The sequence below is a fragment of the Chrysemys picta genome, chromosome 1 (genome assembly GCF_011386835.1).
Source record: "Chrysemys picta bellii isolate R12L10 chromosome 1, ASM1138683v2, whole genome shotgun sequence".
In the NCBI taxonomy this organism is placed as follows: Eukaryota; Metazoa; Chordata; order Testudines; family Emydidae; genus Chrysemys; species Chrysemys picta.
The window spans coordinates 94,684,083-94,700,178 of NC_088791.1; the positions used below are offsets into that span (position 1 = coordinate 94,684,083).

General features: G+C 49.8%; 1 protein-coding gene across 3 annotated transcripts in view; it reads left to right on the forward strand.

Moving 5' to 3' along the window:
* TMEM184B (transmembrane protein 184B) overlaps window positions 1–15,102 on the forward strand; it is a 42,273-nt gene extending 27,171 nt beyond the window's left edge. For 2 of the 3 annotated variants that reach the window (XM_042843548.2, XM_005302493.5), the window contains 7 exons: window positions 2,763–2,853; window positions 3,461–3,536; window positions 7,174–7,265; window positions 7,628–7,797; window positions 8,937–9,131; window positions 10,100–10,123; window positions 11,357–15,102. In XM_042843548.2, coding sequence (XP_042699482.1) covers window positions 2,763–2,853; window positions 3,461–3,536; window positions 7,174–7,265; window positions 7,628–7,797; window positions 8,937–9,131; window positions 10,100–10,123; window positions 11,357–11,598 — 890 coding nt within the window. In that variant the 3' untranslated portion in view covers window positions 11,599–15,102. The remainder of the gene's footprint in view (window positions 1–2,762; window positions 2,854–3,460; window positions 3,537–7,173; window positions 7,266–7,627; window positions 7,798–8,936; window positions 9,132–10,099; window positions 10,124–11,356) is intronic. The other variant, XM_005302494.5, reaches the window with a different exon arrangement.
* Window positions 15,103–16,096: the final 994 nt, after the last annotated feature.

A 16,096-nucleotide genomic window follows, 5' to 3' on the forward strand; every position in this document is an offset into this window, starting at 1 on the left:
CTGTTATTCTAGCACAGCCATCTTTAATAATTAGCACTTGTTTCTTTTGGGGACTGTAGAGGGAGAGTGGGGGAAAATGTCCCCATTCTTCTCTCTCTGATTTCACCTCCTTCCAATGCTTTTGGATGGGCAGCTGGTGTTGCAGTGAGTGTGACCACTTCGGAGAGTAGTGGAGAGCACCACTGGAGAACAATATGAGAAGCTAAGCTTCTCCTCCACCAGCAGCTGAGAGCTGCCTTCATAGGCCTAAAGTTAACGGAGATGCAGGGAGTTTGCAGACCAAGTAATTTACCACAGGTTTTTAAAATAAATGTTTTCTGTGGTGTTTTTTTAATTGATTATTTCATTGATACCAATACCCCAAACCATTACAGAAATATAGTCAATGGGCCTGTTCAATAACCAGGATTACAGGTGGAATACAAGTTTGCCTTATTGTATAAATAGAAGCAGGTAGACCATAGCCATTTATGCACTGTACTATTCTGTTGTGCTAAAAATGTCTGGAAGTGCTTACGTTGTGTCTAATCCTGTTGTTAGATTTTTGGGGGGTGTTTCTTCATGGGATCTGTGTCCCTTTGTGTAAGGGCATAGTTGGGTGATTACAAGGGCCCAGGGGAGGTGAAAGTCCACGAGCTGTCTCCGATCATGGATGTCTTTTCAAGTGGGATAACCTCTTTGATGTCTGCTATCCAGCTCCTTGTTGAGGACAGATTCTTGGCCTTATGCATTTGATTTTGTTTTGTTCTTGTCTTGAAATTCCCTGGGTACGGTGTCTCTCTCCTGAGTTTATTATTTCCTCAAGGCATGTTGATGTTACCATAATACAATCAGGATCCGGGTCCCATTGTGTTAGGTGCTGTACAAACATAGAGTAGGACAGACCCTGCCCCAGGGAGCTCATAGTCTAATTTAAATCAGGATACAAGAGTGGCTGTAACAGTAGGAGAGAGGTGGGAGGACTAGAATAAGGGAAACGGCAATGAGAACGGGCTAACATAGGCTAGCCATGTGCATTGCTAAATGCTTGTCATTTATTACATTATCTATGATAAATGAAAGTCCCTACCAGGCATTCATGGGGCGGTGCCGAGGGAGCATGTGGGGGCTATAGTCACCCCAACATTTGCCTTAGCCCCCCTGTAGCCACCCTGTAGCAGCTGCCACTCTCTGGCTGCCTAGCTCTGAAGGCAAAGCAGAGAGACTGGCAGCCGGGCACCCAGCTGTTGCAGCAGTGGAGAAGTAAGCCCGGGTGGGAGGCAGGGGTGCCTGAGAGCAGCCCCCAGCCCGTGTCCCCACCCGCCGGGGAGTGCCACCCAGGGCAGATGGATGGGCTGGGGCTCCCCACAGCAGCCCAGACTGACCTGCACTGGTCCAGGCTCCAGGGGCACTGCCCCCCACAGTTGCTGCTCCCCAAGTGCCAGAGGGCTCTGTCCGCCCCAGAGCTGCTTCCCCTACCTGGGAGGCTCTTGCCGCCTGCAAACGGCCTGCACCGCAGACTGCCCAGTTCTGGCTTCTGGTCTGCCTGGAGGGGAGAACCGTGGGGGGAGGAGGAGAAGGGGCGGGGCCACAGAGAAAGGCGGAACCTCATGGCAAGGAAGAGGCTGGCACCACCCCCGCCATTCACTTGGCTGTTTTCAGTTGGCAATATAGTGTAGGTGTCAGCGGAGGTGAGTCTTGAAGAGGGGAGAGCATTCCTCATGTAAGGGGTGATCCGAAAGAAGGAGCAAATGTACTGCATGGAGGATGCATCCTGGTGGGTGATGTAAAGCCCTTACTCATCTCCCCAGTTAGTGAAAAATATTCCAACTTTCTGTGGAGAATAATAGGCAGACTGCAGATTCTAATGATTGCCAGTTTGTCACCAGATCACCCCTCCATTTCTTTGGGTCTCCCTGTGGGGAGCGGGGGGAGTGCCCGCAGTCAGATCACATAGAGAGACTGTTTGTTCATCAGCTGTCCTAAGTTAACAGGGTAGGTCCTCATTTGTAAGGCTAAGATTTTGTCATGGATATTTTAGTAAAAATCACGGATGGGTCACGGGTAAGAAAGAAAAATTCACGGAAGCCCGTGACCTTTCCCTGACTTTTACTAAAAATATGCATGACAAAATGTGAAGCCACTGGGCAGCTGTGGAGGCCGGCTGGGATCTCTGGGGTCCCCCACCACTCATGGGGGCTCAGAGCTCCAGGGTCCCCCTGCCGTCTGCGGTGGCAGGGAGCTGTGGGGGTCCCCCCAGCCACCAGGGGCTGAAGTCATGAAGGGCTTTGGAAGTCACAGATTCCGTGATTTCCATGACTTCTGTAACAAAATCGTAGCCTGGGTTTAGAGACCTCAAAGGTGAGTGGAGGGTGCGGAAAGAAGTGAGATGGATGATTCATTAGGGATGCTTTACCATTTGAGTGAGTACTAGGCTAATGCCCCAGAATAGTCCTAAGGAGCGCTGTGTGTCGGGGAAGGGCATCTTACAGAGATGTAAAACAGAAGCCTTGACCAGAGTGGTGGTGGCTAAAAGTCCCATGACACTTTTGGGAAGAGTAGGGGCATTAGCTTTGGTGCCCTGCCAGGTTTCGACGCAGAGTGCCATGTAACTGCTGAAGCAGGAGGAGGAGTGCACCCTGTAAAAACAGTCTGGGATTCTCAGAATGAAAGGCGCTGCACAGATTGTCATTTCTGCTGGTTTTGCTTCTCCCCTGCACCCCAGCTGCTTGTCCCCGTTCAGTGGGCATCATGATTTTGATCTGGTTAATCTGTCTTTGCAGCCTTTGTAATCTACAACTTCCTCAGCCTCTGCTATGAGTACCTTGGGGGGGAGAGCTCCATCATGTCCGAGATCAGAGGGAAATCTATCGAGTGAGTACTCTCGTCCATCCTTCCCTGGGGGCTTCTGTATCACAGGATTTGTTTTAACCCCTGCCACTGGAAACTGTGTGGTGCAATAAGTGTACCCTGGAACTGGATCGGATGATACCACCTAGCTCATTACACACAGGACTCAAATGGATTTACAAGCATCCACTCACGCTGGATGAGGCCATTCAGATCATCACGTGTGAACTGAGCCTACCTATGTAGAGCTTTCATGTTCACCTGGCTCCCCTGTAGTTTCTTCTCCCCTCCCCCCAGTATGTTTCCTTTCCCTAGCCTATGCTGGTTGTGGCTGCCTGCTCTCCTTTTCTAGTGCCAGACCATGCTAGCCAACAACTTCCCTGCCAAAAATCGGTTTTGGGGGGCAGAGAGAGGAGTGCAAGACCACACCTCTGTTCGTGTCTGCATCTCTGAAGGAGACTAAGGCTGTTGTCGCTATGGTGATGACTAATTAGGCCTGGTGAAAGCAAGAATCTTATATTTTCATGGGGAGGAGATGGGCAGGCAAGGGCCTGCATCTCACTGCTTGCCATATCCTGAGCTCTGCCCTCTGACTCCTTTCTCTGGCTGTCCTGCTGTGTTGCATTTTCAGGTCCAGTTGCATGTATGGGACTTGCTGCCTGTGGGGGAAGACGTATTCCATCGGATTCCTGAGGTTCTGCAAACAGGTACGGGCTGAAGAAAGCTGGTCTGTGTGCAAGAAGCAGGAGAGGAGGCAGTAATGCCTGGCCCATGGAGTTTCTGAGACGAGGGCTCCTTTGGACCAACCTCTGTTCAGTGGATTTATGAGATCGAGCTGAGAAAGGCACGTAGCTTAGTGGGCGAGAATAAATCTGTTATCATGTTGTAATAGCGCTGAAGCAGATATACCATGTTGCTCTGCCCACCCAAAAACTAGAAAGGCGGTTAGCAAGGGAAATGACCTGTCTTCTCTACAGGATCTACTCCAAACCCCAGGAGTCCCTAGGAACTGATGTTTGTTTCCTCTTCCCCTCCTGGGATGGGCAGGTCCCAGATCCCCTATGAGAACTTGGGTCCCAGACACCCCCAGTAGTTGTGTAAGTGTCTCTTGAGTTCCCAGCTTTGCCAGTGTGGTTAGGAGTGGGAGTATGGAGTCTGATCATTGTGACACACCACTTTGCAGGAGGAACTTCTCCAGCATATTGCTCACTCCGGGGGAGGGGGGGGGTGTTTCATGATGAAGTGGGTATGTCAGGAAGAGAGAGAAATCTAAATGACGACAAATCCGGTCATGTGTTCGGTCATGGGGTCCAGGAGGCTGTCACTGCTGACTGCCACAAGGTAGCAGTAAAGGTAGAGATTTGCTAAGCTGCTGAGAGTGACATGCAGGATCTCTCTGTAGATAGTGACTGAAACAGGTTTGGTTAGATTGGGGCGTTGCTTTCATTCTCTGAAAAAGGGCCGAATTCCATTTTTAATTATAGTCTTTGGGTCTCACTAGGAATTTAGGCCCATTTGCTGCCCTTACTCTGCACCAGAGCTCCATCTGAGCTCAATGAAAAGTTTGCATTGAGATAAAGAGTGAAAACAGCCGGACTATCGCATTCAGCATTACTCCCTGGGAAGCGTAGTGACCTTTAGGACTGTGGCTGTTTCTCCGTTCCTTATCCTCCTTTATTTGTTTCTCTCCCTCTTGCCTGCCTTTATGTATTTCCATTCTTCCCTCTGTTTTTTCCTTCCCTAAGGAACTACTAATTCCTTCCTCACCTGGGCTTCACTCCCACCCCATTCTCCCTTACAATTATGAGCAATGAAATAGCTAATGTTGACATTTAAAGTGTCGTCAGCTGGCTTTCGAGTAACACCCCAGTGAGATTAACAGGGCATAGGGTGGTTCACCCCTCTCAGCGCTGTTGTTTCAGACCATCTGCAGACTTAGGCCGACATCACTACATGGGTAACACTCAGTTCATATTTGGAAGGTTTTCTTCTCAACCAGGAGGACTAGCAACTTTTTGTTTTGTTTTAATGAAGGCTGAAATTCTGCGAACTCGGAGTATGTTGTGCAGGTTCCACAAATCGATCAAGCAGGCTGAGGGTTTGACAATTCCGTCTTAAATGGATATTTTTCTAGGCTCCCTCACTTCCCTGCATCGTGGTAACCATTCTTCCAGATGCAGCTGCCCTTTGCAAACTGCTAGCACCACTTTCTAGCCTGCCAGAGGGATGTGAGGCACTTCCCTCTCACTCCATGGAAGTTGGGCTGACGACAGTTCAATGGGCAATCTGTGGCACCAAGCCCAGCCTCTGGGACCTCCTTGGGATTCCAGCACTGGGGAGCAGGAAAACTTCCAGGGCCACCTGACTGCCCAGTTTATCTCCATGATGACCCACTGAGGGAAACCCTGTTAAAAAGAACACCTTGGCCATCCTCGGCCCCACCCTGAGCCTGTCTGGTAGTGGTGTCACCCTGTCGGGTCTCATCAGCCTTGTTAGTGCTGAAGGCCTCTTCAGCAAGCAACTATCCCTCCCTTCCCCTCTCTTGAACTGGGCTGTTCTCAGACAGGCGTCTGCTGTATCTGTCTGTATTGGCCATGTGTATCTTGGGCACTCAGGGTACATCTACGCTGCAATAAAAGACCCGTGGCACAGATGCAGCTGACGGGTTCGTGGGGTTTGGGCTGTGGGGCAGTGTAGTCATTTGGTCTGGAGCCCAGGCTCTGAGACCCACCCCCCTTATGGAGTTTGAGCCTGGGCTCCAGCCTGAGTCCAAATGTCTACACTGCAATTTTTAGCGCCGCAGCCTGAGTCCTGTTAGTCTAAGTCAATTGACCTGGCCTCTGAGACTTGGTGCTGTGGATTTTCTGTTGCATTGTAGATCCCCTCAGAGGCCACAGCGGCGGGTGTGGTCTAAAAGCCTGGGCAAACACTTATCTCCACAGCAGGGTATTACGCAGAGGTTCTTTCCCGACTTGTGCCCAGTGACCTTCATGATGTCTGGGTCATGTGCCCTCAGTGCATTTCCCATATGTCTTAATGCCTTCTTCCCCAGGAAGTGCCTAAAAACAAAAATGTGTGGTTTGGATTGCAGGGAAATAGTTAAACAATCCCTGGACTGGAGGGAGAGGAAGCTCAGAGTTGTTGTTTACCAATTAGCTTGACCTTATTCAATTCTCATCTTGGTGACTCACCTACTGGCTTGTGTTGGATTTTTTTATCTCCTTGAAGTCTTATGACCACTAGCAAATTGTGTCTTACCGTCAGCAACCTTCCCTTTGGTTTTACCTTCCTTCTACCCCCCTCAGCACCTTGCAAAACTCTTACCTGATCTGCTTTAGGGAGACTCCAGTTAAAATTTTAGGGTCTTCCCCCTTTCCCCCCACCTCTGACCTTTATGAAGTTCAGCTTCGTCTCTCTCCCCAAAGTTAAATGTTTCTTACTGCTGAGGTTTGGGGTGGGAGGGAATCGTGAGGGGGTGGAGGTTGAGGCCATGCTCAGTGCTGGGACGCATGATGGAGCAGACACAACTGCTCTCAAGTCCTAGAGAGCCTCCAGGGCGATTCTCCCTTCCAGACTGACTCTAAGCTCATGCAAGTGAAAGCAGAATGGATCTAACCTAGCTAGGCGTTTAGACAGCACTCGTCACTGTGGTATCTGAAACCACCTTACGTGGTTTAATTTGCCAAGATATCCCTTTCTAAGAAGAGTCTAGAGTTGTTTCCTCTTTTCTCCCGTGTAAGGTGACCACCTGCATTGCAAGCACACAGAGAATATGGTGACGAAAAATATGGACCAGAGTCCTTTCTTCCTCTCCTCACCCATATCCCAGGACACCATTCCATAACGTTTTGTTTATTATACAGAATCATGTGTGTACCACGCCCCAGGGTAGGATCATCTGTGGTAATTGCCTGGAAACGTGCATTTTATCTGATCAAACGTTTTTCAATAGCTCCTCACTGGACTTGATCACAGACCATTAGGCCCCAGTTAAAGACCTTCACTTAAAATACAGGATGGGTGGTCTCCCTACCTCTACTGCAACCCAGCCTCTGAACTGACTCTGTCATTGAGCAGTCTCTTGCCACCTCCAGCCCTTGTGGTGGAGGAGGGGCAGCCAGATGGACGCACACAATATGAATCTTTCTCATCTTCTACTCCCAGAGAACTGCAGTTAAGGACCAGTGGGACCAGTGTAATTGTTAGGACTGGAACCACACCATGCTGTTGAACTGCTCTGATGGTGACTGATGCATGGTATTGCTTGCCCCTGGATCAAAGCCTGCGTGTGTGTGTGTGGCACTTGTTCTTTCTCCTTCTCCATCTCATTCCTCTTTCCCTTAGGCCACCCTGCAGTTCTGTGTGGTGAAGCCCCTTATGGCGATCAGCACAGTCATCCTCCAGGCCTTTGGCAAGTACCGGGACGGTGACTTCGAGTAAGCAAACTGTTTAGTGTCATGGGATTTCTCCAGCAAGCAAGCCTCTCACAGGCCTGATGTTCCATGCGTTTGTGAAGGAAAGGGCCTGGCTGCCTGGGCCCTGAGTGACTGCACAGAGTCCTGGTGGGGAGAGGGAGTGTGGAGAAAGGGGGCTCTTGGGCTGTGCATGAGAAGAGGGAGGGCAGCGTGGAGGGGAAAGGAGGCATGTGAGAGCGGAGCCGATGGGTTTCATGTTACCTCAGGGAAGGTGTTGAGTGGGGGTGCCAGAGGGGAAAGGAATGTTGTTCCCTTGTCTCGAAGAGGCAAGGGATGGAGGATATTTGTGAGCTGCAGAGGGTTTGTGTTTCCTCTCATTTCAGTGTCACCCGCGGCTACCTCTATGTGACGATCATCTACAATATTTCAGTCAGCCTGGCGCTCTACGCCCTCTTCCTCTTCTACTTTGCCACACGCGAGCTGCTCAGCCCCTACAGCCCTGTTCTCAAGTTCTTCATGGTCAAGTCCGTCATCTTCCTGTCCTTCTGGCAAGGTGAGGCACCTCCTCTCCCTAGCCTGCAGATCACATTAGAAAGGCTCCGGGGAAGTAAAAGCTGATGGAACAAGTGTTGAGTAGCCACCAAGTCTCTCTCTTGCGATCCTTTAGTACGTGGTTGTTCATCCCAGGAAAAGCTCTCTCCCCCTTTGTCATCTTTATTCCTCCCCCCCTGTCCTTGACACACACCTGCCTCACAAACCAGCTGCTTGTTTCATGGTGGCCTTGGGCAGCTCTGCCAGTGGCAAGATGCAGCTGGCATGAGTTTATTTGCATACTGCAATTGTATTGTTTAAAGTGACAAACCTGAAATGATGGGTCTCTTTTAAAAATTATCAACAAATCTTCAGTCACAAGCTCATATACCTTTTTACTAAATGACACATCAACTGAAACACATGTAATGTAGCTGCAGAACCCCCAATGGATCAGGGCAAGATGCATAGAAATAAGGAGCTACTCCATCAGAACAGATACTACGCTTGAACTTAGTCTGTGTAGTCCACTATATTGCTATGGCATTAGCAACGTTGTCACATGCTACAGAGAAAGTAGAAAACTCAAATTCATGTACTTGCCCAATACTTGTGCGATTCATTTATACGTTGTGATTAGAAAAATGTTCCCATTTAAGTGCTATCTGTGCTCAAATTTGTTGCTATTTAATTTCACAAGGTGCTGCTTTTCCCTTGTACTACAAAATAGGATGCAGGGGCGGCTCCAGCTTTTTTGCCGCCCCAAGCACAGCAGGCAGGCTGCCTTCAGCGGCATGCCTGTGGGAGGTCCCCGGTCCCGCGGCTTCGGCGTACCCGCCACCAAATTGCCACCAAATCCACGGGACCGGCAGACCTCCCGCTGGCAAGCTGCCAAAGGCAGCCTGACTGCCGCCCTCGCAGGGACCGGCAGGGCACCCCCTGCAGTTGCCACCCCAGGCACGCGCTTGGAGCGCTGGTGCCTGGAGCCACCGCTGACAGGATGGATGGGAGCATCCAGCTAACTTCCTTTAGCAGTCGTTTTGTTAAACGGGTTTGCCTGGACATGTGCACAGACAATTGGCCATGCTCATTCTGTGGGGAGTTGTGAAGTCAACCTTTTTTTCCCCCCTCACTTGTGTTTGAATCTGTTGCCCTGCTTAGGGATGCTGCTGGCTATTCTTGAGAAGTGTGGTGCCATTCCCAAGATCCATTCGGCCAACGTGTCTGTGGGCGAAGGTACTGTGGCCGCCGGCTACCAGGACTTCATCATCTGCGTGGAGATGTTCTTCGCAGCCCTTGCCCTGCGCCATGCCTTCACCTATAAGGTCTATGCAGACAAGCGACTTGACGCACAAGGTACAGGAGCCAGCCTCCATGGGAGGGCATGCGTACACTTTGGTGTAGCTGGTTTATTGGGTCCTAGGCTCCCAATCTGGATACTCAGGAAAGCGTTCTCTCTCCACTTACGTTTGCACAGACACTGTGTGCAAGGGCCCTACAGGGCAGAACACAGTTTGATTTTTCAATGTTTCCTTTTCAATTCCCCAGTACTCCAACCAGAACAGCTTGCTAGAGACTTCAGGCCTGTAAGAATTAGTCTCCTGTCAGAGGATGGCATAGTGGCCTCTTTCCTGTGTCCCTCTGTGGGGGAACACCACATGTTCAGGTTGGGCAGCAGACCCAAAGGAGTCGGGGGAGAGGTCTGAGGAAGCTCCTGTTTCCCTCAAACTGAGGGAGATGGAAGTGTGTGCCCTTGGCATGAGGGAGGGGGATCTTCCTGCAGAGGTATTCGGATCTTCCTGCAGAGGTATTCTGAGGACAGAGGGGTCAGAGACCCTGCTCTTGGGAAAAGGAAGAGCATCAGCAGAGGGACTTGGAAGCTGGCCAGTGAAGAGAGGATGTTCTTGTGCCCACCGCTGTACCAGTCTGTCATGGTGTTTTTCCCTCCTTCCCTAAATAAAGGGGTGTGGCTTCCTTCCCTTTAGAGATGGGATCTGCATCATGCACAGATGGCATGCAAAGGTCATGGCACGACCACTCCATCCCAGCAAGCCTAGAGGCTCTGGAAGGACAGGTCACTCCAACAATAGGGGGCTTTGTGGTGGAAATTAGAGGGATCCTGCCCTCTCTCAGCCATAGAGTCTGCATGTGTTAAACGGATGGTTAAATTGCTACCCAGCACTGCGGGGATGTTTTGGTGGCGGGTCTGAGAATTACTTGCTTGTTCAGCCTGTTATTTCCCATCTTTCTATCTCTCTCTCTCTCTCTCTCTTTTTCCTTTCTCTCTTTGTCTCCCTTGCTTTGGCTACTGGTTTCTGACGCAGCCGTTCCATCGTATGGGCCATACGGTAGGTGCTGTGTTCTCTGTGTATTCTTCAGTCGCTCTTAACCGGGATAGTGTCCAGACTGGTTTCCCACCTCCTAACCCTTCCCTACGAAGCACTAGCTGGCAGATTCCTGCTGCCATCCCATGTTTGGAACTTGCCTTCCTCAATGCAGCTTCTCGAGAGTTCCCATATCGTAGGTCGCCTAACAGGGCAGTGGCATAACTTCATAGCCTGGAGTGCCTTTGGTGGGGCTAGCAGGTTGAGAGTTTTATCAGTTGCGTTGAAACACTTAATTGTTTTAGGTCTAGTTAAAACCGTGGGCCATATGAAGAACACCATGCTCTCTGTACACAGGTCTAAGGGTGGGAGTGGGGCCGTGTATATTGAAGCAATCAGCCTCACCTGTGAGACAGTCCCCCTTTTATCGCCAAAAATAAGCAGCATTCTTTGATGGTTTGGGGAGTTCATCCTTTGGAGCAGGGAGCAAATTCAGAAGCTCATGTGGGTACTGATGCTCCTGGCAGTTCAGAGGGGAATGGGATTCCAAGATAGGAGGCTCTGTACCTCTCTGTCTTGCACCCTGTAATTTCCTCACATCCGTCAGGCCTGACTGACTCCCATATGGAGTTGGCCCAGCTGCAGCATCCCTCACTGCTGCTGTGTGAGACACACACACATCCCTAGCCCCATGCAGAGGGCCCGTCTCTGTTGCTTTCTCCCTCCCTTCCTTCCTAGCTTCCCATCTCCCTTCTCTTTGTAAACGTTTTCTGCCACCCATCACAATGGTGAACCCCTCAGTCCTGTCTGCAGCCACTGTCCTTCCTAATGAATGCAAGCCCCATATTTCCCCCGAATTCCTAGAACCTTCCTCTTGCTCTTTTGTGCCTTCTCCAAATCCCTTACAAAAATGCTTCTCAATCTGTGCCTTGCGATCACACACCCCACCAGCCAGGGTGAGGATGCAGGGTGGGATTGTCAGCAATTTGTGTGCGGCCCATTCCTACTGCATGTCTCCAGTCTGCTGTTTTGAAGTGGAATTGCTTGGCCAGTTGTGACCAGTCCTCTTCCAAATGCTGGGGGTGTGCCCCTGAAAGCTTGTACTATTTTTACGGCACTTCTTTTGAAGCCATTTGAAGGCAGCCTGCGAAAAAGGTGCTAGGGTGTCCGGGGCTGTGGGTCACTGTGTGGAAAATTCCCTTCTCTGATTTTTAAGGCTTTGTCTTTCTCACTGCGCTCTCCCATCTTGCCCGGCAGGTCGCTGCGCCCCCATGAAGAGCATCTCCAGCAGCCTCAAGGAGACCATGAACCCTCATGACATCGTCCAAGACGCTATCCACAACTTCTCCCCCGCCTACCAGCAGTACACCCAGCAGTCAACGCTGGAGCATGGCCCACCCTGGCGCAATGGCAGCCATATCATTTCGCGCTCCCACAGCTGCTCGGGTGCCCGGGACAATGAGAAGACCCTTCTGCTGAGCTCCGACGACGAGTTCTAAGAGAGGCCCCCTCCCCAGAGTTCCTCCGAGGCCAATGGCTGTAACAACCCCAGCACAGCCTGGAACCTTCCTTTTATTTATTGAACCAGAATCAGAAGTCATGTCACTTCCTGAATGGTGCTCAGTGCAGAATTGGGCACTTCCCAGTAGCTTTTGTGGGTGTGAGTGTCATGACTCGGGGAGGGCGGGGGTTGGCTGGGATTTCATTCTCTCAAACCATTTTCTAAAGCAAAGATCAACTGGACCAGGTTTTTTCCCCTTCACAAATAACCATTTATAAAGCATCAAACACACGTGGTGAAGGGGAAGCAGAGCCCTAGGAAAGAGTGGACCCTGTTTTGTTTTCTTTTTTGTGGAGTGTGGGGAGGGTTGTGAGGTCATATCCTTCCACCACCAGGCAAGCTTTGTGGAACATGATTGGCTGGAATAAGAAGTGGCCAAAAAGCTTGCTTTCTAGCTGAACAACTAAATTACTTTGTGCTCCATTTTCCGTAGTAGTTGATGAGGACACAACCTGCCCCACTTGTTCCCCTCTCTACCAGCTCCTCAATATTAATTTCTCTGTACCCTTTGGGCAGTGTGATAGAGACACACTTGTATGAGTTCCTGATGACCTTATCAGACCATCAGTCCTATCTGCTTCTGTGTTCTCTGTGGCCACAGTTGGAGGCCTCAGAAGGGAACCCCTCCCATCCCCCAGTTCACCTGATTATGCAATATTGTACTTTAGAGGTGTGGGTGGAGAGAGAGATTTCCTCCTGACCCCCACTGGTGATCGAGTAAAGTCCTGCAGGGTGGGCTGATTTGAACCATTTTTTCCCTTTGTGGGTGAGGGGTTTTATGATTGCGTGGAGGTCAGCTTCCCGTCTCTCTCCTGCATTATAGGAGCAGGATTCCTCCTTGGAGTGTCTGGTTGTCCCTACTAGTGAATCTTAGCACCAGCCATAATCAGTAACTGAAGTTAAATACTTGTGGTTAGAAGTTAATATATATTCATTTGCAGAATTCTGGACCTTCATTTCCTCCTCTTGGATTTCTGTGCAGTGGGGACATTTTAACTCTGAACAGTCTCTCTCTTAGATACCCCATCTCTCCCTTCCAGAGCTGTATCTTCCAGTTAAATTTCAGAACATGCACCTTCCCCACTCTTCTTACAGATAGCCTTCTGCCAATCTTATCCATTGATTTGCCTTGTGAATTGAAGGCATGTTGCTGCTAGGATGGGATGTTAAATACTCCCTCCTCATCTTCCTCTTTGTTGTTCAGGGCTTAACTGGGCCGGTTGGAGTTGTTTACACATTGCGGCCAGTCTGTCATGCATCTGGGTTTTCCCATGATCCCCCCCACCCCACCCCAGGGTGGAGCTGCCACTGCACATGCTATAATCCCTGTCATAACTGATGCAGTAAAGGCTTGAGCCAAAGGCCACTGAAGTCAATGATCAGAGGGGTAGCCGTGTTAGTCTGGATCTGTAAAAAGCAACAAAGTATCCTGTGGCACCTTACAGACTAACAGACGTATTGGAGCATAAGCTTTCGTGGGTGAATACCCACTTCGTCAAACACATGTCTGACGAAGTGGGTATTCACCTACGAAAGCTTATGCTCCAATACGTCTGTTAGTCTGTAAGGTGCCACAGGATACTTTGTTGCTGAAGTCAATGAGATTCTTTCCATTAACTTCAGTGGGCTGTGAATCTGGCTTTAGAGGCCCAGCAGAGTGAGGATAAAAAGTCCCCCGGAAGAACCAAAAATCTTGCCAGGCACCAAGAAATGCATCTTATTGGACTTCCCTGCTGTTGTGGTTACATGTGCCTGCATTAAAACAACCCACTGAACGGGAACTGAAACCAGGAGGTTAACATTAAGCTGCTGCTTTCCTCCCAGCTGGGCCTCTGTTCATTCCTTCCCCCATCGCTAGGACCAGTTCTAAGCTGCTATTATGGCTTAAGGCCCCTTGGCTAGTTGGGGTCAGCAAGCTCTGTCACGGTGTGTCTAGCCCCTCAGCTGGAGAGGCCTGATGGGAGGAGCTAGGGCTTGACTTCTTTTGCATGTGGCTTCCCTTTCTTGTCTGTGCCTTAATTTTCACAAGCAAAGATCCCAGCAGCACCCTCAGAAATGACCTATTCAGAGGCCTGTCTGGTTGGGGAAGAATGGATGGGGGCTGGAGGCGAGCCCATTTCTCCTTGGGATGTCAATGCGGGGTGTTTTGCGCTCCACTTTTTGCTATTGAGAATATACTAGAGGAGAGGTGGATCTGTTCAGTGCAACACCTTCCGCTCCCCTACTTCAAAGCTGCCAAAGGGTCTGGGGACAATGGGAGGTGGGTGGGTGGGTTCTCTGAGGGGGTGGGAGATGGGAGCAGGAGGTCTAAAAGCAAATGGGCTTCTGTAATTACTGGGTTCCCCTCACCCTTTAGTCCCATGCAATATAGTGTGCTGCTTTTTTTTTTTTTTTTTTAAATCAGTCATTGCTAAACTGAAACAAAACACCCACTAATTATCAGGCCTTTCTCCACCTGCAATCCTTTTGCGACGCAGGGCTGAAGTTCACGTGGGCCTTCCTTCCAACGACCTTCGTTTCACAACCACCCCTCGTCTCTCTCATTACGTATTTTATATTAACTCTTTTGGGCGCACACGTCCCCTCCTCTGTTTCTGTGGGGCTGTCCGGTCCCAGTATTTCCAGCTGCCACGTGTCCCCAACCCCCCATCCCATTTTAATTTATTTGTGGGGAGTCTCCTGATGGACCTCCCTTGGGTCAAGGGAGATGGCTGAAGCTTGGAGTGGCCTGGGGCGGTGCCCTTGACCCTGAGATGTTCCAGCTTTGGGGACGGGTGGTTTTTTATTTTATTTTAAAGCGGATGCTGCATATGCTGTGTGTAGGATCTGGATATTCTTGAAGCTTCCTGTGCTTAGTGGTTTCAAGTATAACCCTTTTGGCACTAGCCGCCTTTGGAGAAACACAGAAATCTGGTAGACACTAGAGCCGCATCACAGCCAGCTGCCATATATCTGTTTTTAGCACCATACAAAAACCTCTCTGCAAAGCTTGCTGCTCTCCTTCAAGACGGGCAAGTGCCAGAACGTGACAATGACTGGCTGGCTAATAAGAAACAAATACTCAATAAAACTCAGTGCTGGAAGTCTAGGCTAATGGTAGCCCAGAACCCTAGCACCCAGGCCAGTGCCACCAGTAGGCCCTCAATGCTGCCCTCTCCCTCTCTTGCTCTCTCTCTCTCCCCTTCCCTTTTTTACCATGTAACATACCCATGGAATTTGTTTATTATTTTTCCATATAGAGTAGTTCTTTGTATATAAATGACTGGACAAAAATGTATGATAAATAAGACAGAGTCACCTAGTTTTGTACTTATCGTGTATAACTGATGTGAGCTCAGCAACAAGTCGCTCTCTATTTTGGTCTTTGTGATGTTATACTCTGCAGAAACAAGCAAATGCAATGACAAATAAAAATATATAGATAATATAGATTGTACTTAAACTGCCTCTGCCTCATGGTGTGTGGGGTCCCCCCATCTCCCCCTTCATTCCCTGTCCTGATCTTGTGACCTCTTTTTGCCCCTCGCAGGGGCCCGAGCCCCTCAGGCCATGTCTACACTACTGCTTTTGTTGGTATAACTTGTCGCTCTGGGGTTGTGGGAAAAAAACACCCCCCGGGTGACATAAGTTACACTGATAGACGCACCAGTGTGGACAGCGCTATGGAGACAGGAGAGCTGCTCCCACTGACATAGCTACCGCCACTCGTGGAAGTAATTTTATTATGTCGACGGGAGAGCTCTCTCCCGCCGGCATAGAGTGGCTACACAAGCGATCTTGCATCAGTACAGCTGTAAGCTCTCTGATGTAGACATGGCCTCAGTCAGTAGTTCCTATTCTGTCAGTCTCCTTTGCAAGACAAAAGCTCTTCACTACTGTCTGCATCCATCCATCTCCGCTTGCTCCTGGCAGCACTCAGATGTGATGGGGATATGTGTGTCTAAACACAAGCGCTGAAGAGTAGCGGTACCTCAGCAAGCTGAGCACAGGGCTGGATGGCAGAAGACCTGCTTTCTATTCCTGGCTCTGCCACTGAGACTGGTGGTTCCTTGGGCAAATTGTTTGGAACAAAAATGGACCCTAATTTTGGGTGCCCAATGTGAGACAGGTGGAATCTGATTTTCAGAGATCCTGAGCACCCACAAGTCCTATTTAAGGCATTGGGGGCTGCAGGAGGTCAGCCCTTCTGAGAATCATGCTGCCAGGGCCTGGCACCCAAAATTAGTGGACATGTCAGCATGGATTTGTTAAGAACAAATCATGTCAAACCAACCTAATAGCTTTCTTTGACAGGGTAATGAGCCTTTTGGATAGGGGGGAAGTGGTAGATGTGGTATATCTTGACTTTAGTAAGGCTTTTGGTACTGTCTCGTAAGACCTTCTCATAAACTAGGGGAAATACAACCTAGATAGAGCTGCTATAAGGTGGGTGCATA